The sequence below is a fragment of the Hemiscyllium ocellatum genome, chromosome 21, assembly GCF_020745735.1.
Source record: "Hemiscyllium ocellatum isolate sHemOce1 chromosome 21, sHemOce1.pat.X.cur, whole genome shotgun sequence".
Taxonomy (NCBI): domain Eukaryota; kingdom Metazoa; phylum Chordata; class Chondrichthyes; order Orectolobiformes; family Hemiscylliidae; genus Hemiscyllium; species Hemiscyllium ocellatum.
This window is the reverse complement of record NC_083421.1, coordinates 44,803,479-44,830,286: the sequence shown is the minus strand read 5'-3', so window position 1 is coordinate 44,830,286 and position 26,808 is coordinate 44,803,479. Positions and strand designations below refer to the sequence as shown.

At 40.2% G+C, this 26,808-nt stretch overlaps 1 protein-coding gene across 1 annotated transcript in view; it reads left to right on the top strand.

Moving 5' to 3' along the window:
• The window catches only part of LOC132825688 (nuclear receptor subfamily 6 group A member 1), a 165,117-nt gene that overhangs the window by 119,972 nt on the left and 18,337 nt on the right, over positions 1-26,808 (top strand). Inside the window, exons 4-6 of the mRNA XM_060841075.1 lie at positions 14,315-14,472; positions 16,476-16,703; positions 21,042-21,296. Of these exons, the coding sequence (XP_060697058.1) occupies positions 14,315-14,472; positions 16,476-16,703; positions 21,042-21,296 (641 nt within the window). The remainder of the gene's footprint in view (positions 1-14,314; positions 14,473-16,475; positions 16,704-21,041; positions 21,297-26,808) is intronic.

Sequence of the window (26,808 nt, the reverse complement as noted above, 5' to 3'; positions counted from 1 at the left end):
AAACACACCACCAAGTGTGCAATGAAGTGCTGAGAAAAGGAAGAGAATGGCAGGTAACTATCAATACCTTATTTTTTCTAGCCAGTCTGTCTGTGATCAGCTCATTTGACTGCAGAACTAGCGAACACAACCTTAATTCCACACTCAGTGGTAGACTTTTACAGTATAGAAAGAGGGCCTTTGATCCCTCATGTCCACGCTGATCATTAAACACCCATCTACTCTGGTCCTATTAACCAGTACTTAGCCCATGGCTTTGTATGCTATGGTGCTTCCAGTGATCGTCTAAATGTTTAAACATTGTGATGCTTCCTGCTTCTACCAACCTTTCAGGCAATGAGCTCCAGATATTTACCACCCAATGGGTGAAAACATTCTGCCTTAGATTCCTTCTAAACTACCTGCTCCTCACCTTAAAGCTATGACCTCTTAATATTGATCCTCCTAAGGGGAAAAATTTCTTCCTATCTATCCTTTTTCTACCCCTCACCACAATCAAGGTACACAGTCCCCACTTCATCTCTTTTTTGCTCGAAAGGATGTAAGCCCAGCTTTTTTGTTTTTCTTCAAAGCCAAAACACTAAAGCCCAGGTAACATTCTGTTGAATCTCTTCTGTACCCTTAGTGCAGTCACATCCTTCCTGTTATATGGTGACCAGATTGTACATATTTTATTTGTGGCCTAACTAACATATTGTACACCTCCATGAGATGCCTACTCTTGCAGTCAATGACTAACAAAAGCAAGTACCCCTCTTATCGACCTGGCCTGTGGCCATCATTGATCTGTGGGCAAACACAAAGGTCACTATGATCTCTGTACTTCCTAGAGTCCTACCAAACATTGTGTACTCCTTGTCTTGTTAGTCCTCTCAAAATGCATGACCTTACACCTTTTAGAATTAAATTCAATTTACCATTTTTCCTGACCAGTCAGTTCATCTATACAATTTTGCAGTGTAAGGTTTTTCTCTTTGCTATTTGCCACACTACTAATTTTCTTGTCATCTGTGAACTAACAGATCAGCTTCCTGCATTCATGTCTAGATAATTAGTGTACACTAACAGCAAGAGACCCAGCACTGAACCCTGGGGTATACCACAGGACATTAGGTTCTGGTTACAAAAACAACCTTTCACCATTTATCCTGTGCCTCCTGCACAAAGCCAATTTTGGATCCAAATTGCCCTTGATCCTATAAGCTGTCAAATTCTTGACTAGTTTCCATTGGCAAAAGCCTTACTGAAGTCTATGTAGATTACATCCACTGCAGTACCCTCATCCATCCATCTAGTCATGTTCTCTAAACATCATCTCCCACGACAAAGTCATGTTGACTATCCTTGATTAATCCTTGCCTCTCCAAGTGAGATTACTTCACTTCCTTAGATTTTTTTAAAAATAATTTTCCTACCACTCATGTTAGAATCATATCATGTAGTTCCTTGTTCATCTACCGCCCTTAAATAATGGCTGCACATGAGCTAATCTATAGTCCTTTGGCACCTCTCGTGTCCAGAAAATATTTGAAAATTAATCTTGAGGCCCCTGCAATCTCCTTTGCATCCCTCAGCAGTCTGAGATACATCCCCATCTGATTTTTGGGGACTTATCCAATTCTAAGCCTACTAAAGTTGCTAAAATCTCCTCCCCCTCAATTATTATTTGTGCAAGTATACCATTGTCGTCTTCCCTGATTTCCATACCCCTCTTTTCTCCACTGTGAATACTGATATAACAGTGCATTTAAAATCTCTGCTATGTCTCCTGACTCCATAGTTTTCCACCGAAGTCCCTAATGGGCCCCACTCTTGCCATATGTATTTATGAGATGTCTGAATTTTCCTTCATGTTGCCCATGGGTGGTTTTTTTTCTACGTCCCCTCTTCACTTCCCCAATTTCTTTTCTGTAAAGTAAAACAAAGAACTTTTAAGTGCTGAATATATGAACCCAAAACAGAAGTTGCTGGGGAAACTCCATAGATTCTGCCAGACCTGAGGAGAGAAAGCAGAGTTAACCTTTTAGAAACTGGTGACCTTTCTTCAGATTAGTATTTCATGGCAATACCTTTTTTAAGTCACGCCTTGTACTTTTATATATTCCTGTCAAGCTTCTGGTGTCCTGAGCCCTTGGTATCTCACATAGCTTCCCTTTTTTACTCTCCTCAAACCTCTACATTCCTCTATTCAGGGAACTCTGAAATACTTGGCTCCACTCTTCTTCACCTATTGGTCCTACACTTCCATTATTTTTTTGTTTTGACAGATCTCCACTGTTCCAATGTAGATTTTACTACAAGTAGCTGCCCATTTTGGCCAGAACCTGCCTTATCATATTGAACCCAGGTCCTCTTCACCCCTCCCTCCAAATTCAAACTTTTATTTCTTTCCTTCTGGTCCATCTTTGATCTTTTCCACAACTACTGTAAATCTTATGGAGTTACTGTCAGTCACCAAAGTGTTCTTCCTCTGACACGTCTACCACTTGATTGGTCTTGTTTCTTAAAATTAAATCCAGTGCTGCCCCATCTCGTGTAAGATGTTCTACACGCTGGCTTAAAAAGGTTCCCTGGATACACTTTAAGAATCCCATCTCCTCTAAGCCTTTCTCAGTTTGTCTATCCCCATAATCCCTAATATTACAGCCCTTGTGTTTTTGTAGCTGTTGCCTACATATCTGCCCCTTTATCATCTTGACTGTTTGTTTGAGGGTCTCAAGTGCAGTCCCACCAATGTGATTTTCCCCCTTTTTTTGTTTTTTTAATTTCTATCTATATGGCTTCAGTTGAAAAGCCTTCTAAGATATAATCCCTCCTTATTGCAAGAATTGATTCCTTGATGAAATTACAACACCACAAGATGAGATTTGCTGAGGGAATGCCCAACTCTTTTCAATGGACGACTTGGTTTAGTTTTTAAAAAAGCATATATGATGTGATGTCTGTTTGCAACCTAAAATAAATCTTGTTTAATTTTATAGAGTAATTATTTTGCACAGCATCAAGTTAATTTTCTAAAGTCAAGATTTATCAAATTTCTTGTGTAAACTCTTTGATTTGACATAGCTGCACAAAGGATATCAAAAAAGCCAAGACATACCTTTGTCCATATCAGAACAGAAATGTCGAGCATTGTGTATTCCAGGATTCCCATTCCAATCAAGTGGGATCCTTGTGGCCTCAGGATAAGGGTTCAGTTCATGAGCCTATTATGCAGCAATCCCATTTTTCCTTACTGTTTTGTGGAATTGGGCACATAAGACCACCCCACTATATCTACAGAGTCAGACCCCTTGCCTCTGGTTGACTCCCATCCTCCGGCTTTCGGCCTCAGCACAGACACGATATGTGGTTCTTTTGACGTGGCGACCTCCAAGCATGGAGTAGTGATAGTCTCTCAGCCTGGAATGGCCTCAGCTTGATCACCTCGTCCTGAGGCAATAGCAGAGCAATCTTCCAGCTTCATGATCCTCAAGGTGAAGCCCAGCTCTGGCTGGAGCCAGGGTCCAGTGCAGACTGGAGGCTAGGATTCAGCTTGGTATGGATTGGAAGACTGCTGTTCTAGACTTTAATTTCCGCAATGCGAGACATTTCATTTCTCTATTTTCTAAGATCTTATAACTAAGGAAGCAGTGTGTCGATATCTTTGTACCTAAAATGGTGCTATAAATCGTGATGTATAAACTTTTCACTGCACTCGTTGAGTACATGTGGCAATAAATCTAATTCAATTCAATGTGATTCACTATATCTTGGGGGAGGCATGAACATTGGAGGAACTCTAATCTTGAATCAGAACCTTTTTGACAGGCAACTTCAAAAGGTGTTGATAACACTGCATATTGTAATGTTGGATAAGTCAAATATGTGTTTCATATAGTGAATAATGATGGTACTTTGCTTGGACAACATAATTCGAGTAAAAAATGAGGTCTGCAGATGCTGGAGATCACAGCTGCAAATGTGTTGCTGGTCAAAGCACAGCAGGTTAGGCAGCATCTCAGGAATAGAGAATTCGACGTTTCGAGCATAAGCCCTTCATCAGGAATAAGAGAGAGAGAGCCAAGCCGGCTGAGATAAAAGGTAGGGAGGAGGGACTAGGGGGAGGGGCGATGGAGGTGGGATAGGTGGAAGGAGGTCAAGGTGAGGGTGATAGGCCGGAGTGGGGTGGGGGCGGAGAGGTCAGGAAGAGGATTGCAGGTTAGGAGGGCGGTGCTGAGTTGAGGGAACCGACTGAGACAAGGTGGGGGGAGGGGAAATGAGGAAGCTGGAGAAATCTGAATTCATACCTTGTGGTTGGAGGGTTCCCAGGCGGAAGATGAGGCGCTCCTCCTCCAGCCGTCGTGTAGTTGTGTTCTGCCGGTGGAGGAGTCCAAGGACCTGCATGTCCTCGGTGGAGTGGGAGGGGGAGTTAAAGTGTTGAGCCACGGGGTGATTGGGTTGGTTGGTTCGGGCGGCCCAGAGGTGTTCTCTGAAGCGTTCCGCAAGTAAGCGGCCTATCTCACCAATATAGAGGAGGCCACATCGGGTGCAGCGGATGCAATAGATGATGTGTGTGGAGGTACAGGTGAACTTGTGGCGGATATGGAAGGATCCCTTGGGGCCTTGGAGGGAAGTGAGTGTGGAGGTGTGGGCGCAAGTTTTACATTTCCTGCGGTTGCAGGGGAAGGTGCCGGGGGTGGAGGTTGGGTTGGTGGGGGGTGTGGATCTGACAAGGGAGTCACGAAGGGAGTGGTCCTTGCGGAACGCTGATAGGGGAGGGGAGGGAAATATATCCTTGGTGGTGGGGTCCGTTTGGAGGTGGCGGAAATGGCGGCGGATAATACGTTGTATGCGCAGGTTGGTGGGGTGGTAGGTGAGAACCAGTGGGGTTCTGTCTTGGTGGCGGTTGGAGGAGCGGGGCTCAAGGGCGGAGGAGCGGGAAGTGGAGGAGATGCGGTGGAGGGCATCGTCGATCACGTCTGGGGGGAATCTGCGGTCCTTGAAGAAGGAGGCCATCTGGGTTGTGCGGTGTTGGAATTGGTCCTCCTGGGAGCAGATGCGGCGGAGACGAAGGAATTGGGAATATGGGATGGCGTTTTTACAGGGGGCAGGGTGGGAGGAGGTGTAGTCCAGGTAGCTGTGGGAGTCAGTCGGTTTATAATAGATGTCTGTGTTGAGTCGGTTGCCCGAGATAGAAATGGAAAGGTCTAGGAAGGGGAGGGAGGAGTCTGAGACAGTCCAGGTGAATTTCAGGTCGGGATGGAAGGTGTTAGAATTAAATTGATATTTATTGTGAAACTGTTTGCATTAGACCACTTTATCCAGTGAAATAAATTCAAGAGTACTGAGATTACGATTTCAATGTGTCAATTTCCCTCTATAATTGATAGTGCAGTCATTGTGTCAACTTTTTTGAAGCAACGGAATAGTTGATGGTCAGAAATAGGAACAGGAGTAGGTCGTATGGCCCCAAGATCCTGCTCTACCATTCCATTGGAACTTAGCTCATCTGACGTGCCTAATGTCCACTTTCCTGACTTTTTTCTCCATAACCCTTGATATCCCTACTGATTAAGAATCTACCTATCTCCGTCTTAAATATACATGGGGACTTTGCGCTCTCAGCTCCCCTGTGGCAAGAGGTTCCAAAGGCGCACAACCCTCCGAGAAGAAATTCTTCTATGTCTCAGTCTTAAATTGATGCCTCTGAGATTCTGCCATCCAGTGCTAGAGTCTCCCATGACAGGAAACATACTGTCAGTATTTACCCTGTCGAGCCCCTGAAGAGTCCTATTTGACTGAATGAGATTACCTTTCATTTTTCTAAACTCTCGTGAGTCAGAGCCTCAAGCTGTTTAATCTTTGCTCATAAGACCATCCTTCCATACCCAAGATTATTCTAGTGAACTTTGTCATCGGACTCTGATGAAATGATATTTTTCTTTAAGTGGAACAAAAATGTACAGCATGCTGTTAATTGACTAAGACTGAGACTTCCTCCATTGTGAGAGAGGAAGACCCTACTTAGAGGTGTTTTGTAGTCCCAAATTTAAACAGTGGCCAAGCTGTGACTACAGGCAGAGCCAAAGTAAAGGACATAGTGGAGGTCAGACTGAAGGCAACTTGGGGTATCAGTGGAACTTAGCTGGCTCCAGTCAGAAATAAAGGGGTTGGGAGCTAGGTTTGAGAGGCTGGGTTGAGCGTTAAAGTATGAATGACTTGGGGAGGAGGGTGCTCCCATAAAGGAGCGGAGGGTAAACATTAATTGGCCCAGTGCCTTCACTGCAAGTTATGGTATGGCATATAGATTGAGGAGAGGCAGATAGGTAGTAGACAGGCCATTTGCAAGTTTTTATGAATGCCATCACCTATAAACCCACCAGCTAGAACTGTGAAATTCTCCCCATAACTACAATTTTAAAAAATGCTTTAATTGTCTCCAACAAGAACATTGCAAATATAGGAAATTGATGGTATCTGAAAATCTCAAGACTCCAGTAGCTCATGGGAATCTGAATTGAAGGCTTATCCTGCGTGCTTGATTATGATCACTTTTTTGCTTTTAACTATGTTTTGCTATCCACATCTTCTGTTTTATTACGATAGGATACTTTCCCAAGCAATTTCAAACCTTTTCTGGAAAGTTTTTAAGAATGTTTTAAAATCCAAGACTAGTATGTACATAATGTTTGGAATATACTTTTAGAAGATCCATATTTCGGCAATATTTTCAAAAGATTGGATGAAATTAGATGCTTTTTCAAAATAGTGTTTACTTCTGTAACTTGAAAATATTTGCTGGATTCGATCTGAAAATTTACACATTTTATTTGAATAAATTTTAAGTTCAAAGTTTGTGAGAAGATTTGTAGCTCGGGTGCTCGTTGTTGTGGTACTGTTCGTCGAGCTGGGAAGTTGCTCTGAAGATCTCCTTTGTTCTCATTTTCCCTAACTGGCAGGTGAGAGTCTGTAGTAAGAATGGAGACTATGATGAGAATTGAAACCAGTGGCTTTAGGTTTTGTGGTACCCATTTGAGCAAAGGTTTGATATTGGACAGAAAGCCTAATGCTGTGAAGCAATCAATGAAAATGGCAAAGATAAGATGTCTTTGGCATACATTTTAGAGGTGATCTTATAAACATAAGGAAAATGAAGTGGCCAAGGATTTCGGAGGTATTGTGCAATGTTTAGATGAAAAACCATTGCAGTTAATGTGTTACTTGCTTTTGGACAGGTAGAAATAGTCATGCAAGGGAAAGGAGGTGGATAAGAATTGTGCAGTGGAAATGATTCCAGAGAAGACAAGGTGTGAACAGTCTTCCAGCACTGCACTGGATAAAGTGATGAACAATCTCCGTGCTCTCAGAAGGGAAAAAGATAAGAAAACAAAATCAAGAAGAGAGTTATCCAGTGAATTCAGAGACGAGATAGACTGGAACTATTTTCCCTGAAGTGGAGGTGGTTGAGGTGTGACCTTATACAGGCTTATAAAATCATGAGACACACAGATAAGGTGAATAGGAAAGGTCTTTTCTCCAAGGTAGGGGCATTCAAAACTATAGGGTATAGGTTTAAGGTGAGGGGGCAAGATTTACAAGGACTTGGGCAACTTTTTCACACCGTGTGTGTATATGTAGTGAACTGCCAGAGGGAGTGGTAAAGGCAGGTACAGTTACAACATTGAAAAGGCATTTGGGCAGGTGCATGAATAGGAAAGGTTTGGAGGGATATAGGCCAAATGCAGGTAAATGGGACTACTTTAATTTGGGGAAACCTGGTCAGCATAGATAAGTTGGACCAAAGGGTCTGTATGACCCTGATTCCAGATGTTGTCTCACCAGCAGCTTGTACAGTTGCAGTAAGACGCCTCTACTCTTATTCTCTAAACCCCTTGGAAGGGCCGAAATTACATTAACCTTCCCAATTACCTGTGTGCTAGCTCTCTGTTTTGCACACGAGTCCCCCACCAACTCATTTTGTGTTGCAGCTTTTATCAATTTAAATAATACTGTTCTTTTGTTCTCCCTTCCATACATTTTTTTCATACATTATACTCTCATTTGGTAACTTTTTACCACTTTAACCTATATCTTGAACCTATCAATATCTTTCTTTGAACTGTTTGTATCCCTCTTGCAACTTGCCTTTCCACCTATTTTTGTCATATGCAAATTTGGCTACAGTATATTCACTTCCTTCCTCCAGGTTATTAATAAATTATTGTAAACTGTTGCAGTGCTGTAACCCCACCTAATGAAGGGCCCCTTAAACCCAATCAATGTTTCCAGCCAATTCTTTATCCATGCCAATATACTCCCTTCAATACCAGCAGTTCTTGTGACCTGACTTGTTCAGAGGTATCTTGTCAAACACCTTCTGGAAGTTCACATATAACGCTGGTTCTCCTCTATCTATTCTAGTTGAGACTTACTCAAAACACTCTTAACAAATTATTCAGGAGCCATGCTAACTCTGCTTAATCAGTTTATAATTTTCCAAATTTGCTATTACTTCCTTAGTAATTGATTCCAGCATTCTTCCTGTATTAGGTTAATCAGCCTATAGTTATCTGCTGGGTTTTTTTTTTGCCTCCCCTTTTTGAATAGCAGTGTCACATTGGCAGTTTTCCATTCCTCCAGTATTTCCCCAGAATCTGAGAATATTTGGAACATTATAATCATTGCATCCACTATCACTGTGGATACTTATTTTGGGATCCTCTGATACACGCCATCAGGGCTGAGAGATCTTGCTAGACTATTACAAAATGTTTTATTGTGTTTGGCTCTGGCGGTTTTGTCGTCATGTGGCTATTTTGGAATCCTATTATGAATGCTTGGATAATTCTACACCCCACCTGTAGGGGTAGTTTTAGCAGGAGTTGTTACAGCTGTCAAAGGGAGTGTGAGTTTTGCTTTGGATCGTTTTCTGAACAGTTGATAAACTTTTTGGAGGAGGTTTTTAAATGACTGTGTTTTAAAAATTCATTATCATCTCAAAAACTTCCTAATGTTCCATGATTTATGAGTTCTGTACATGATGGGTTTTACTGGCTTAGGGGCATAGGGCATGAGAAGGGAGGGTGGGTGGAATATGAGAGGTAGCTTAAGATTTGAATGCCTTTTAAAGAACTAGGTCTGTGTCCCAGCAAAAGGAGATACGTGCCCACCTCCATTTCCTTCATAATGCAAGGTCAAGCCACAGCCCATCCCTGCCACCCCACCATGGAAATAGTGTGAGCAAGTAAGACTGGACAGGAGCTGAGGTTATCATGATAGGAAATGACTCCGTGCAACTCCTGTCTCAAGGTTGAAAATCTGTGCCTGAGTATGTAAACAGAAAAGAAGACCAATAATCTGAAATTAAGTTGTTTTATTTTGTTTTGCTTTAATGTATAAATCCTCAAGTAATGTAGTAGTTCTTGTGTAAAGTGTGTATTTATGCTATCCATTCTATAACTTAATCACAAGTATAATTTGATTGTCATCTGATTTATTTAGTAGAATCTATTGGTGTTTTGAGCAGCTTGGCCAAATATATTTATGGCAGTTGTACAATGGTACTCTGGTCAGTTATCAATGGAAATCAATTGATGAAGCAATTTAAATTATGTAACTCCTTATTTTGGGAAGATCTTCTTGCTTTGATAATAACTTTTGCATGATTTGCTACTGTTCTTTAGACAAAATTTGAAAATTTGTTCGGAGTAATCCAAGATGGAGGATGTGAAGAGTTGTGGCTGTAAGAACCTTTTTTTTAGGCATTTTAGGCATTGGAGCAGATTTTCTTGAATTCGAGGGGCAGTAATTACTGTTTTTATAAGCTGTTGCATTTTGTTTTGGAACTTTTGGAGAAAAAGATCAAAACAGTACTTTAAAAAGGAGGCAGTGAGACAAAGGCAGGAATCACATGGTCAGTGAATCAAATGAGAAATAAACCTCCAGTGAATCTGTACAGCTACTGCCTTTGCTGTTTGAGTTCAAGTATCTCTGGACATCAGAGTGCATCTAAGAAAAATTAACAAACAATGAAATTCACAGCTGACCTTAGAGGAATCTGTGTGGGAGAGCTCACAGCATAGCAGATAAGTGCATAGCTTTTAAGTGTAACATTGCAGTTCTTTTTTGAAAATCTACAATAGTGAGTAGAGTGGGTTCTTTTTGATTATATATTTGAGATCTATCTCTTGATTTAAATTTAAGAAATATAAAATATTGGTACTAAGTTAGCCTGGAGCAGTGTTTTTTTTTAGAGCAGTAAGTCTGTGCTCTCATCCAGGTCATTTATAAAAATGACAAACTGCAGTAGCCCCGAAACAGAACCTTGCAGTATACCACTGGTAAGTGAACTCCAGAATGAACATTTTCCATCAACCACCACCCTGTTGTCTTTATAGCTAACCAATTTCTGATCCAAACCGCTAAATCACTCTTGATCCCAAGGCCTCTATTTTTTGCAATAACCTACTGTGGGGGACCATATCAGATGCTTTACTGAAATCCATATGCACCACATCAGCTGCTTTACCCTTCTTTACCTGTTTGGTCACCTTCTCAAAGAACTCAATAAGGTTTGTGAGGCACGACAAAACTGTGTTGACTATTCCTAATCAAATTATTCCTTTCCAGATGATTATGAATCCTATTTCCTTATAATCCTTTCCAAAACTTTGCCCACAACAGAAGGGAAGCTTACTGATCTATAATTACCAAGGTTGTCTCTACTCCCCATCTTGAACAAGGGAACAACATTTGCTATCCTCCAGTCTTCTGGCATTATTCCTGCAGATAAAAATCAAAGCCAAAGGCCTTGCAATCTCCTCCCTAGCCTCCCAGAGAATCCTAGGATAAATCCCATCTGGGCCAGGGGACTTATCTATTTTCACATTTTCCAGAATTGCTAATGATTTATGAACATCAATCCCTGTCTAGTCTAATAGCCTGTATCTCACTATTCTCCTTGACAACATTGTCTTTTTCCTGTGTGAATACTGATGAAAAATATTCATTTAGCGCCTCTCCTATCTCTTCGGAGTCCAGGCACAACTTCCCACCACTGTCCTTGACTGGCCCTAATCTTATGCCCGAAACATCGATTTTCCTACTCCTTGGATGCTGCCTGACCTGCTGCGCTTTTCCAACAACACATTTTTCAGTTTTAGCTCTAATCTTACCCTAGTTATTCTTTTATTCCTGACATACCTATAAGAAGGCTTTATCCTACCTGCCAAAGACTTCTCATGTCCCCTACTGGCTCTCTTTAGTCCTTCCTGGCTAACTAAGTGCCCTAACTGAACCTTCATGTTTAATCTTTACATAAGTCTCCTTCTTCCTCTTGACAAGCGATTCAACTTCTTTTTTCAACCACGGTTCCCTCGCACAACCACTTCCTCCCTGCCTGACAGGTGCATACTTATCAAGGACATGCAGTAGCTGTTCCTTGAATAAGCTTCACATTTCAATTGTGTCCTTCCCCATATAATGCATCCTAAATCTTGCCTAATTGCATCATCATTGCCTTTCCCCTGCTGTAACTCTTGCCCTGCAGTATATACCGATCCCTTTCCATCACGAAACGAAACGTAACCGAATTGTGGTTGGTATCACAAAATGCTCACCTACCTCCAAATCTAACATCTGGCCTGGTTCATTAACCAGTACCAAATCTAATGTGGCCTTGCCTGTTGTTGGCCTATCCACATACTGTGCCACAAATCCTTCCACACATTAGACAAAAACATTCCTGTCCCTGCTTTATCCATGTCTCCAAAATGGCTGCAACATCGAAGTCCTAGGTAGGAACCCATGCTGCAAGTTCACCCACCTTATTCCAGGTGCTCCTGGTATTGAAGTGGATACGCTTCAAACCACCTTCCTGCTTGCCGGTGGACTCTTGTGACCTTGAAACCTTATTCATGACCTCGCTACTCTCAACCTCCTATACACTGAAGCTACAATTCAGGTTCCCATTCTCCTGCTGAATTGGTTTAAACCCTCCCAAAGCGCATTTGCAAATTTCCCCCAAGGCTATTGGTACCCCTCTGGTTCAGGTGTTGACCATCCCATTTGTGAATGTCCCACCTACCCCAACATGAGCCCCAACTATCCAGGTATCTGAATCCCTCCCTCCATGCGCCATCCCTGTGACCATGTGTTTGACTGCTCTCTCTCTCCCTATTCCACACCTCGCTAGCACGTGGCAAAGGTAATAAACCAAAGAGCAAATCTGTTTGTTTTATCTCTACCACCCTAACTCCCTGAATTTCTGCCTAACATCCCCATCCTTTTTCCTACCTATGTGGACCACAATTTGAAACTAACTAACCCAAGGAATAAGTTATTTGCTTGAACACGCCCTGAAATTTCTCAAACATACTCATGAGTAAATATGATATTCAGTATCAATGGAATGATCGTGGAAATATGGATGACACTGCTTGAGAGTGGTGGAAGCAGGTACTCATGCAACATTTAAGCATCTGGACGAGCACTTAAAATGCCAGGGCATGGGCTGTGGACTAAGTACAGGTAACCATGATGTGGGGGTGCTGGTGTTTGACTGGGGTGCGCAAAGTTAAAAATCGTATAACACTGGGGTATAGCCCAACTGGTTTATTTGTAAGTACAAATGCTGATGACGTAGTAGCGCTCCAAAAGCTTATTTCCAAATCAATCTGTTGGACTGTAACCTGGTGTTGTGATTTTTAACTAAGTGCAAGTAAGTCATATTAGTGTAGCATGGTGTTTGTTGGTCGATTTGGACATAGCAAGCCATGTTTCTATGCTGAATGACTATCCCTTTCACCCACAAAGTGGCACAGAGTAGTAGATTCCTATCAAATGTAAGATGGAGCAAACAACCCTGGGCTCCCACTTTACATTGACTGAAGTGTAAACATACATTGTGTCATAAAAGCAGGAAAATACTATCTATGTTTAAATTACATCACTCCTGCCATGTGACTGTGAAGCTCATTTACTTCTGGTGGAAGCTTTCAACAGCAGATGAAAACTGAACTATGGATCAGCACCAAATACAAAATGACCATACATCAGGTGAAACTAATTTCAGTCCATTGTAGCTGGATCATCATATACATTCAATTATGAAGCATCATGATGACTAAAATGCCCCTTTTTTTTAAAGTGAACCAGTAGACCTTTGGACTAAATTTCTTTTGGCATGCTGCATGGAATGGCACTGTGAACAAACGTACAATATTTCGTTTGGCAGTGTAGCTCGTAGAAGTATTGTCATGTCCACTTTGAAAGTACATACTGACTCACCAGAACAATCTTTTGAATTTATGATGTCATTGCAATTAGCAACCAAATTAAATCCTGATTTATTAAGTACTGTTTAATTTCTGTTTATGTAAGAAAGACTCAAACGTATACATTACTAATACTGCAGTTGAGGGAAATGAACAGAAATAGTCCTTGAGCTACAGAACCTGAAACAGCTGCAACTTTTATATAATGGAATAATGTTTTTTTTTCTATTTTTGAATAATTAATTGTGAAGCACTTTGGGACACATGCAAATGATGTGATCCATCTGTTGTGCAAGTTCCCCTTGTCACTACTCTTCCCATTGGAACAAACACAAGATGAAGTCACCTCTTTGTGGAATACCCCCATTCGATCTGAGCATGTTTTTCCTCCATTTTCATTTCATTTCATTTTTCTGGCATTCACATGATTACTGAGAATTTAACATATCAATGAAGTATCCAATACTGCATTTGGAAGAGGTGAGTAGAATCTTTTTTTTTAAATTCATTCATTCATTGGATATGACATTCTTGGTTAAGCCAGTATTCCTTGCTCATCTCTAATTGTCCAATTGACTGTCAACAATATTGCTATGGGTCTGCATTCGCCTGTCAGCCAGACCAGGTAAAGACAGCAATTTCCTTCCTAAAGAGTATTAAAGAACCAGAGAGGTTTTTTTTCCAACAGTCGGCAGTGGTTTTCTGGTCATCATTAGATTCCTAATTTCAGATTTTTAATGAATTCAAATTCCACCAATTCCATGGCAGGATTCAAACCTGTGTCCCAAGAACATTACCTGGGTTCCTGGAGTAATTTTCTCACAGTAATACCACTAGGTCATTGCCTTATTACCTTGAATTTCTAAACTAAAATTTTGTGACTGTTTATGATTGATAAATATTTATTTCCATTTGAGCCACTTACAAAAAATGTAATGGGACTACAATCTCCTCTAATTTTCCCACCCATTTATTTGTCTATGATTTTTGAATTGATTAGATATTCATTCTTATTAATAATTGCAGCTAGTTAAAGAATATTTTGCTATGTATTTCAGATATCTGAAGAAGAAATTGAAAGAATTATGTCTGGACAAGAATTTGAGGAGGAAGCTAATAATTCATGGAGCAACAACGGAGATAGTGATCATAGCTCCCCTGGCAATGGCATTTCTGAGGGCAACCAACCATCACCTGTCTCCACTCCTTCCTCAAGGTGGGAACTTTTGAGTTAGATGTAGAAGCAAGATTGACTTAATGCCTGGGATCTTTTAATTCTGTATTTTGAAGATTGAATTATTAATCCTGTATTATGACTGAATTATTCTATTGAGCATCTGTTCAATATGCAATCATTGAACTGTTGGGTACTGCAATATTTATGACAGGTACAATTATATTTCTGGGCAATGAGATCCCAGAACTTTAATGATGTATCCAACAATTACAAAGGCATTAAATGTCAAGAGGAGGTGGCTCGATTTCCTCTCATTTGAGCTGACATTGCCTGGCACTTATGTAGAGCAAATGTGACGTATCACTTATCAGTGCAACTTTGAATGTTGTCCAGTTTTTGTTGCTCGTGGGCACAGAGACTTGGTACCTGAAGAGTTGTAAACTGAATATTCTGCAACTATCAACTCTCATATTTCCACTTCTTCTTTGATATTGGGGGGTGTGGGATGAGGTGAAGGTTAATGATAAAAAAGGTGTAAATGACTCAGCCTAGGACTCCACCTTGACAAAGTCTTGCATTGAAGTCCTGGAGCTGAGATGGTTCGCCTCCAATAACCGTAACTATCTCCTTTTTCATGTTAGCTATTATTCCAGCTATTGGAGGGTTTACCCCTATATTCCAATTGTTTCAATTTTACTACTTCCTTTACTGTTCCACTTAGTCAAAAGACTGTCATGGGCAGTCATCTCTCCTCTATAATTCAGCTGTTTGCCCGTCCTTGAATCGTAATTGTGATGAGGTCATGAGCCAACTGGCCTTGATGCAACACGAAGTGAGTACTGGTGAGCACATTAATGTTGCAAATATACGATCTGATATCACTATTGATGAGTTCCATGACTTTTCTGATGTTTGGATTTGGCCTAATCAGGCACTGATTTGCTAGGTCAGATTGGGCATTTTGTTTGTAGACAAGAAGTACCTTGACAATTTTTTACAATGTCAGATGCTTGTGTCATAACTATTGGAACAGGCTGGCCAGAAGTGTGGCCTATCTTGGAATACACATCTCCAACACAGTTGCTGTTGCCTTATTGTTGAGCCACTTCTTGTTATCAAGTGGAATGAGTTGAATTGGCAGAAGATTGGCTTTTGTGATAGACCCTCTGGTGAAAGCAGAGATGAGTCATCCACAAGGCACATCTGGTTGAGGATCTTCATGAAGTCTCATTCTTACATCAGTTGCTTAATTGTCCACTGTAATTTATGTTTAGATGTGGCAGAATGCAGTGCTTCAATCTGTTGGCTGTGCATTCTCTCTAAAATACTGCTTCTTAGTAGTGTGAATGTACATCTGCCTTGTCGCTTCACTAAGTTGGCTCCTAATTTTTGAGTCCCTGCTGCTGCTCCTGAGTTGTCCAAGTACACTGATTGATGAGCCAGCTTTAATCCCCTGAATTGATGGTATTGATAGAGTACAGTGGAAAAGTACAGTTAAGTATTAGGACATTTCTGTGAACTGCAAATACATGTAGGCAAAACATAATATGGATGGCATCAATGATGGATGGGTGGATCTTTTGTGATGATCCTGTAATTACATGGTCACCGTTACTGATAGTTTTATTTTGCTCCAGATCTATTTATTAGTAAAATGTAAATTTCCTAGTTGCTGCAGTTTGTTTTAAGTTAATTTTTCTAGATCAGTGAAATACAACTTTTGAATACTCATTTAACCCTGATACTATTGACAGGTGGAGTACTTCAAAAATGCTAGTCAGTTCATGTCACTGACATTGTACATTGCAAAATGTGAACCCATAACTAAACAGGCACTTACAATTCTTTTATATGCTATATATAGCGAGATTTATTTCATTCCACCACTATTTTTCTCAATTTTGTTTGGGAAGCTTTTCCAGTCTTTTGGGGTTGAACAAATCCATTTGTTTAGTTATCTTTTTCTTTGCCCCCATCTCCTCCTCCTCATTCGTTATGCTGATATAAAGAATGGACACAAACTATGCATCTTTCCTTTCCAGCAGATCAATGGAACTGAATGGGTACACTGCACTCAGGGATCAGTTCATAGGGACACCAGTCACTGCGCACTATCAGTACCTGCCGCACCTTTTTAACTATGCTGCTCATTCAGGCCTGCTGCCACCACAACCTCGTAACCTAGACCCTCAGTCACATACTCTTGTAAGCCAGTTGGTTGGAGCTGAAGATCTTGAACCTCTTGGAACACCAATGCTGATTGAAGATGGGTAAGTATAAATTAATGTAACATTGAAATAGAAAGTAAGACAATTGTCTCTTCTAGCACTTAAGTATGATGTGGAGATGACTGTGTTGGACTGGGCTGGACAAAGTCAGAAGTCACAGGACACCAGGTAATAGTCCAACTGGTTTATTTAAAATCGCAAGCTTTCAGGGTGCTGCTCCTACAGGTTAAGATCGCTGTTGAAAGCAGCGCTCAGAAAGCTTGTGATTTTAAGTAACACTGAAGTAGTGTGTTTGTTAGCATTTTTATGCTTACGGTGAAAAAACAGCAAACGAAGAAACCTCTTTTTTTTAAAATTTGGTAACTTTACAAGTCAAACTCTATAAACATTATACTGGTAATGGATGTCAATAAAGTAGTTAATCTTTGGAAAGATTTTGCTCTGTCTTCAAGTTGTTGCACTGAGGGCTAGCAGGTACTTGAATTATTTTTATATAAAGAAAATAAAGCCTGTATTTCATTCTATTCTTTCAACACTTTTTTTTTCTTTGGAACAATTGATCTCTATGTATCTATAAAGTCAGTCCATATTTCCTGTTTCTGTGATAATAAATGTCTCCCTCAAATTAGTAACGTTAATGTATAATGAAACTTTACAACAACACTGGAATCTATTTATATATATATTTGTCCACTGTCATACTTAACAATGAGTTTGATACCATGTAGTCTTAGCAGCAGCCTAATATATTCCACACCACAATTCATCTGCCGTCATAAGATAAATGTTTCATGAGATTCATTGTGAGCAATGCAAAAGGCGTTGCTAAATATTAAAGGCACCTGTGAATGCATTTTTGCCATCCTTCCGAATTACATTTCTCCTGTATGAATAAATTTAAGGTGATTTAAAGCCACTTCTTTTGCTTACTGACGTCTTTACAAATTTCTTCCAATGACCTCCACCAAAAAGTTTAAAACAGTCATTGGGAATGTGTGTTTAATGAGGTCCCACATTGCATATTATTACAGGAACCACCATGTTCATTAGCTACAAGTTTGAAAGTAAATAAGTTCACAGATCCTAGATTGTAGCTTTGGGTTTTAAAATATTTCATTTTCAAGAGATCCTGAGAGCCCCATGGGGTAATCTGGACCAATGGGATCCCATAATAGCTTAATATGTTCTGAAAAATCCAAAACAGGGACGGAAGGGCTTTGACGGCAACGGTTACTAGCTTTTCAATAGAACTGATTCCACACAAAGAAGCTCCTCGAAGTACTTTACAGAATGATGGAAAAGCTGTCGTAGGATAGAGAAAAGGAAGCTGGTAAAGAAACATAGATCAAAGTAAAGGTGCCTTTTAAAAGTGAATTGGAACAGGTCATAGTCATAGCAGGCCATTCAGCCCACTTGTTTATGCCAATCAACAAACATCAAACTATAGTAATCCATTTCCCAGAAGTTGGTACGTAACCTATTATGCCCTGGCATTCTAAGTGCTCATCCAATCGCTGCTTAACTGTTGCGAGAAAACCTGTCTCTTCTGCCCTCTCAAGCAATATGTTCCATTTTTCTGCCTCCCTCTGGGTGAAAAACAATTTTCCACTGATCCCTTCTGAACCATTTACTTCTTACCTTAAATGTACATCTTCTGGTCTTAAACACATCTGCTTTGAGGGAACAAAATTTTATGATCTATCCTATCTATGCTTTCAATAGTTTTGCATGCCTTAATCAGATCCCCTCTCAGCCTCCTCTACTCCAGGGAAAACAAACTCAGTCTGTCCTCAGAACTGAGACTTTTCATCCCAGGCAATATCCTGGTGGATCTTCTCTGCACCCTATCACATTCTTCTGATAGTGTGGCATTTAGAACTGCACGAAGTATTCTATCTATGACCTGACCAGTATGTAAATTTGCAACAAGACTTTGTTGTTCCTATATTTTATTCTCCAGCTGTTGAAGGCAAGCATCCCCTTCACCACATCCCTTCAGTGACACCTTCAGGGATCTGTGGGCTAGTACACCATGGTCCCTTTGTTTCTCAGTATTCCTTAGGGAACCTGTCATTTATTGTATAAATTCTTTCCTTATTAGACCTCCCAAAATGCATCCTCTTATACTTATTAGGATTACATTCCATCAGCCATTGTTCTGCCCAATTTTCTAACTGATCAATATCAGACTGTAGCTGAGGCCATCCTCCTGACTATCAACATCGCCACCAATTTCTGTCATCTAAAAGCTTCATAATGATAACTTGGATGTGAATGTAGAAGATTTTAATGTTCAAAATAAACAAAAAGGACTCCAGCTCCAATTTTTATGGCACACCACTAGTCACAGACTTCCAGTCACAAAACATCTCTCCACATCACTCTTTGCCTCCTATTTGCAAGCCGACTTTGGATCCAGTTTGCCAACTTGTCTTGCCTGCCATGGGCTCCTATCTTTTGGGCTAGCCTTTTATTTGGGACCTTGTCCAAGGCCTTATTGAAGTGCAAGTGAATCATGTCAACTACAGGTGAATATGGTAACTGTATGAAATGGAGGGAGAGAGTAGAATTATGATAAATAAAGAACTCTAGAGGCTGAAGATCTTAAACAGAAACTGCTGGACAAACTCAGCAGAAGTGGCATCATCTGTGGAGAAAAGACAGAGTTAACACTTTGAGTCCGGTGATCCTTGAGAACTGTTGCTAGGAAAAGCTTGTATTTATGCTGATGATGTGGGGTGGAGAGAAAAGGTGAGTGGGTTGGTGGTTGACAGTAACCCAACAATTCCACCGTTACCCCTTTTCATTCCTGCATAATTTTAGGGTCTCCTAATCCTCACTTTCCTTCTTACCAGTCTCCACACCCAAAGGATCATAAACTGACATTTCCACCAGCTCCAGCCAGATGCTGCCACCAGACAAATATTCCCCTCCCCTCCCTTGTCATTATTTCAGGACTTTTACACTGCTCCTCACACCACAGCAACTTCCCAAGCAACTGTGGAAGGTGCAACACTTACCCTTTTACCACCTCCCTCTTCATTATGCAAGGTTCCAGCCATATCTTCCAGGTAATGCAGCAATTCATCTGCACTTCATTCAATCTAGTCTACTGTATTCACTGTTCACAATATGGTCTTCTCAACATTGGAGAGACTAAAGGCAGGCAAGATGAATGTTTTGCAGAACACCTACATTGTCTGAAAATGACCCCAAGCTTACAGTTGCCTGCCACGTCCAGACACCCATGTTGGCTGGCCAACATCTCTGTTTTGGGTTTGCTGCAGTGCCTCCTGTGAGGATCAGTGCAAGCTGGAAGAACAGCGCATTCTGCTTGGGGACTCCGCAGCTTTCACAACTCAATATCGAGTTCATTCATTTTAGAGCCTGAATACCCCCTTCTATGTCCTTTACCCACCTCCACACCCCAGCCCTCATGATTTGGATTGCTTTCAACACTGTCAACCTATTTTCACCTGCTCGTTGTCCCGGTTTTTCATCTTTCCATCCCTTTGTCTGCCTAACCAAATGAAAATGACTCTGTCCATTTGGAAGCACCATAGGTGAATTACTGGAAAGTATGTTTTCCTTCTGTTAAATCACTTCGTGACAAGGTTTTGATAAAGTAATTTTATTTGTAAAGTACAAAAATATTGGAAGTATTCAGGAAATCTGAAGAGATCAGGCTGCAAGCTTCCATCAGAACTGGGTAAAGTTAGAAATGTGAAATAAGGCAGGCTGGAAAGAAAAGGGCAATCCTTTGATAAGAAATATTAAATGACAGAAAAGTTGTATGTAGCTAAAGGAAATGGTAATAGAGCAAGCAAAGAAACAAAGGGTCCAGAGGCGGGCTGAAGGGCAAAATAATGAATAATGTCATTCGAAAAGCAAAAACAAGAATGAGAAGATAATGTCTAAAACCTGTAAAGAAACGCTGGTAAAACTTTTGGGAAATGGAGGAGGAGGAAAGAAGAGTTGGGATCTGACGAATGTGGCAGACATCATAGTCTGAAGTTGTTAAACTCAATGTTGAAAGCCATAAAGTGATTTTGAATTGTTTTTAATGACCTACTTATGATTGTTTTGCTCCTTTTTTAAGAATTTAAATCATGGAAAGTCTGTGGTGCACATTGTAAATGGCCTCTTAGAGAAAAAAAATGTTATGTCCTATTCCCATTTTCTGCCCATGACTTTAACCAAAATTACTGTATTGCAGATGCTGCAGTAAAGTATGAATAAAATTCTGCTTACAACATAAAACACTGCAACTACCCAGTTCAGGATTTGTCAAGATATATTTAAATAGTTAAAAATTCAGTTGTAATTGGGTACTTTTTCAAAGATTGTAATTTGAGTTTCAATATCTACACCTTTTAACAGGTATAAGGTAACTCAGGCTGAGCTCTTTGCTTTACTTTGCCGGCTGGCAGATGAGTTACTTTTCAGGCAAATTGGCTGGATCAAAAAATTGCCATTCTTCTGTGAATTATCAATCAAAGACTACACCTGCCTGCTAAGCTCCACCTGGCAAGAACTCATCCTCCTATCTTCCCTCACTGTCTATGACCGACAGATTTTTGGAGATCTTGCTGATGTGACTTCAAAATATGCACCATCTGATGACGAACTCCAAAGGTAAGACAAATCGTACAGAATCATTATTGTGCAGTATTTGATCATTTTATTTTTTGTCTGAAGTTATCCAAGTATTTATATATCCATAAGAGCTGAAAAAGTGGTGCTCTAATCAGAGCAGGTTGCATTTTGTTATGTGTGCACCTCAGCCCCCTCCTGATTTGGGTTGCTTTCAACACTGTCAACCTATTTTCACCTGTTCGTTGTCCCGATTTTTCAGCTTTCCCTCCTTCCCTGGCTTGCTACCATCCTTTTGTCTGCCTAACCAAATGAAAATGACAGTGTCCATTTGGAAGCATCATAGGTGAATTACTGGAAAGTATGTTTTCCTTCTGTTAAATCACTTCGTGACTAGGTTTTGATAAAGTAATTTTATTTGTAAGGTACAAAAATACTGGAAGTATTCAGGAAATCTGAAGAGATCAGGCTGCAAACTTCCATCAGAACTGGGTAAAGTTAGAAATGTAATTGGTTCATTTAGCTTCTTAAAGACTATGTCCTCGAGGCAGTCAACTCATGACATTTAGGCTTCACCTTCAGTGCCAGCTTATAGTGTGAAGCTTGGTCTGAAAATTGTCAGGCAATCTATTAAATGTGCTGGATGCTTGCCACATTTAATGGACTTTTCAGTGTGTAAGGGAGGACACACACACATCTACCGGCTCAATCCTAATTTTTAAAAAAAATCCACTGGGAACTGGAGTTTTGCATAGAACTATCACTGTAACATAAATAGCTCTATATCAAGTATATCTACACTGTCCATCATAACTTTTAACTAATATGTTTACTTTTTGCTCCTGAATTTTATTCATGTTTAAAGGTAAATCTACCAAATATTAAACATAGCTTTTCTTTACACAGTATATGGTATTTTTGTAAGATGAGTTACATTAACATTTGGAACCTGGTATCTGCAATGCTAAAGCATTTGGTATGTTAGTATGAAAATTGTTTCTGTGCTCCAAGGCTTCCCCCAGTAAAGCGTTCATTTTCTTCTTTGATTTGACTGTTGATTTGATTTAGTTTTGAGAAAAGAAAATCTAATGGGAATTGTTTAGGGAGGAATATCTATCCGATTTTAATGCAGTGGCTGCCTGTTGTGAAGGTGTGTACTGTACCTTTTTTAAAGGAGAATGAAGGCTGTTTTACACTGAGAGCTTACAGTCAACTCTCATGTGACTGACGGCCTAGCAGTCTGAGTGTACTGGAAGATTGAAAATATGTAACATTTGATTGTAAACTAGATACCTCGGTTGTTTTGACCACAATTCAAATCTAACCAGTTTAAATTATGCCCCAGGATACCAAAACCCAGTCAAGTTTGGTTTAATGTTGGCAAAACAATAAATTCAATGAGACAGTCCGATGTTGGGGTGATAAGAGGCAGGCAGTTTGAAAATTAGCAAAGTAAGATCAACTGCTGTTGCCAGAGTAACTGCCAGCAACATACTCTCTATCAATGGTACCTTTTTTCATATGAACCATCTTTGCAGCAAAAGACCAAAAACGACCCAAGGAGACCTACAACCAGAGACAACAACAGCTGCAGTGTAGTTTTGAAATTAAGTTGATGTAATTTTCATACGTGTTTATTGGGACAGTATATTGTCATAGAGTTGAAGGCAGACAAAAAGTAGTTAAGAGAAAGAGGGTTTAGAGTTGTAAATAGTTGTTTAATGTTCACTTTTAAAGTTAAAGAATAAATTGATTCTTTAAATAATGGAAATTGGGAGTTCTGTCACTCATACTATAACAGATTACGAGGTGAGGGTGAGCTTTTTCTGGGTGTTTGGGTTAACTAGCAGAAGGGTTCACCGCTGTGTTGTAACATTACCTAAGTTCCACAGAGTAGAATTAAAATTGCCTCTGAATATTTGAATGGAGAGCTTTGATACATTGTTTAAAATTCCCTGTTCATGTACAAAGGAATGATTGCGGGAAGGTGTGTGACTAACGAGACATGAAAGCCAATCAACTGTTTTTATGCGTGCTAAAGCTGGAATGTGTTAGAAAATTATCATCTGCTTGGTGTTGCTGTTTTTGAGTGAAAAATAGTACAATTCTGATATTACATTATAGCAATTCAGCTGTATCAATACTGGTGTTCAAGTAACCACTCTACAGCCAATGTAACCATCTTTGACCAATTTTGCCCTCAAAATTCAGACAGCTTAGTCTAATTTATTCTGTTTATTTATGTTCTTTGTAAAATTTGAGAGCTTGTGTTTTCATCTTATCGTCTTGTATGTAGATAAACTCTAAACCATAACATCAAGATCTGTACAATAAGTATAGGTGAATTAGTCAGGAATACTTTAATTATAATTAATAAACTTTCTTTCGAAAGAGGAAAGATCCAATTTGTCTCCCTATGCTGGCACTTTGGCCTGAAACATCGATGTTTTGGCACCCACGATGCTTCCTGAAGAATCAAGCTGCAAGTTTCTTTCAGGAAGCTCAACAAGGGGAGTGGTCACTAAACCACTGTATAAGTGTGATAACCCTACAATTGAATAGCCCATCTCGTGTCACCGTGAGAAGCACATACAAGGGAAATGCTTTTGTACAGTAGAGGTGTATAGCCCAGAAACAGACCTTTTGGTCCAACTCATCCATGCCAACCAGATATCCTAAATAAATCTAGTCCCATTTGCCAGCAATTGGTCCATAATCCTCTGAACCCTTCCTATTCATCCAGATGTTTGGGTTAACTAGCAGAAGGGTTCACCGCTGTGTTGTAACACTACCTAATTTCCACAAAGTAGAATTAAAATTGCCTCTGAATATTTGAACAGAGAGCTTTGATACATTTATGTTTAAAATTCCCTGTTCATGTACAAAGGAATGATTGCAGGAAGGTGTACCCATCCAGATGCCTTTTAAATATTGCAATTGTACCAGCTTCCACTCCTTCCTTTGGGAGCTTATTCCATACTTGCAACATCCTCTGCATGGAAAAGTTGCCCCTTAGATCACTTTTAAATCTCCCCTCCCTGCTCTCCCCGCCCACCCAATCCTATACCTTCTAGTTTTGGACTCACCCACCCCAGAGAAAGATCATGTCTATTTACCCTATCCATGCCCCCTCATGATTTTATAAGCCTCTATAAAGTCACCCCTCAGTTCCAGTCCTCCAGGGAAAACAGCCCCAGCCTGTTCAGCCTCTCCCTATTGCTCAAGCCTTCCAACCCTGGCAGCATCCTTGAAAATCTTTTCTGAACCATTTCAAGTTTCACAACATCTTTCTGGTAGGAAGGAGACCAGAATTGCATGCAGTATTCCAAAAGTGGCCAGAGAAATGTCCTGTGCAGCCGCAACGTGACCTCACAACTCCTTTACTCAAAGCACTGATCAATAAAGGCAAACACACCAAACACCACCTTCACCATCCTGTCTAGCTAGGACTCCACTTGCAAGGAACAATGAACCTGCACTCCAAGGTCTCTTTGTTGAGCAATATTCCTAGGACCTTAACCTTAAGCGTATAAGTCCTGTCCTGATTTACCATGATTGCCATCAGCATACTCAGAGAATGGGGAGTAGCAAAAGGACTAGCTTTAAAACTCCCATGCTAACCCTGATCTCCCACAATCTGGTCAGTTCTCTAGTCCAGCAAAGGCCCAGTCCTAAAACTACTAGATTAGGAAGATGCAACCTGTATTGGAAACAAAGTCCTATAAAATAGCTTTTAAAATTTTTAATGTATATTCTAAGTAATGATATTCAAGATAAAGTATTGCAAGCTAATTAAAGTTGTTGTCCTATGTCTACAATTTATTGTTTCACAACTTGGAGCATATGAATTTAAAAAAATTATCTCCAGTACGTCAAATGTTTTAAGGATTTTTATCAAGGAGGAATGATTTATTCTAATGTTCTGTTTAAAATTGTGTGTTAAGTGAAAATTTCTGCCATCTTAAGTTCTGTCTGCTTTCCATCACTAATTTGAACCAGATTTAGTCTTGTGTAATTTCCTTATCACGTTTTGCAAGTTTTATTAAAAGATATTTTAATAAAAATATTAAAGTGGGCGGCACGGTGGCACAGTGGTTAGCACTGCTGCCTCACAGCGCCTGTAGACCCGGGTTCATTTCCCGACTCAGGCGACTGAGTGTGTGGAGTTTGCACGTTCTCCCCGTGTCTGCGTGGGTTTCCTCTGGGTGCTCCGGTTTCCTCCCACAGTCCAAAGATGTGCGGGTCAGGTGAATTGGCCAAGCTAAAATTGCCCGTAGTGTTAGGTAAGGGGTAAATGTAGGGGTATGGGTGGGTTGCGCTTCAGCGGGTCGGTGTGGACTTGTTGGGCCGAAGGGCCTGTTTCCACACTAAGTAATCTAATCTAATATTGATTTAAGGTTAGCTGCATTGTTTTGATACATAGAATGTGAGTAGCTGCAGATTGGAGCAGTTGCACCATTCAGTGACAATCTCAATCTTGGCACTAATGAGTTCTTATTTCATTTTACTTGCAAGTAGTTTTATTCATGAAATCTTTAATGTGTATTCATGTCCACCTTTCTAGCTGGTGTGTACCCTGTCGTCTTTGTACCCCATTTGGCCTAATAAAATAATTTACAAACTATCTTGTAGACTGTTGTCATTAAAATGTTGACTTTGAAGCCTTACAAAAAAAACCCCTCAAATCATACTTAAATAGAAAAAACACTTGGTTTCAGTACTCGACCCACGTGGTGGCGTGTCCCAGCACTCTGAGACATCAGTTGTGTATTGTTTTTACTGTGCTAATTTTAGAGTAAAATTGTCGAAAAGAGGTGCAGGTACATCAATGGCTAACAATAACATAAAGAAAAGGAAGCATCTGTCATTATCAATAATGCAGAAAGTAGAGTTGTTGCAGAAGCTTGTTCGTGGTGTGGCTGTGCGGTGTCTAACTGTAGAATATGGTATCGGACCTACCACTGTCTATGCTTTGAAGAAACAGAAAGACAAGTTACTGAAGTTTTATGGTGACCATGATGACCATCAACTAATGAAAAATAGGAAAACACTGCATAGGGCAAAAAAATGAAGATGTTAACCGTGTGTTGATGGAGTGGATAAGACAATGAAGATGTGAACGTATGCCACTGACTTGGTTTGATGGTCATAAAACAGCTAGAAAATATCATAAAGAACTGAACATCAAAGGCAAATGATTCAGAAGGTTGGCTGCAGAAATTCAAGAAGCGTGATGGTGTGAAATACCTGAAAATCTGTGGCGAAAAGGCTTCTGCTGACCATGAAGCAGCTGAAAATTGTGGGTGAATTTGTCAAGCTGATATCTGACAAGCCTTAGTCCTGAACAAATTTACAATGCTGATGAAACAGCTCTCTACTGGTGCTATGTCAACGGCTAATGAGAGAGCACCGACAGGTTTTAAGAAATCAAAGGACAGATTAACTACTCTTGAGTGTCAATGCTGCAAGCAGACACCACGTGAAATTGGCAGTGATTGGGAAGAGCAACTTAAAGGTGTATGCTATTTGCCTGCGCATTGTTATGCAAACAAGA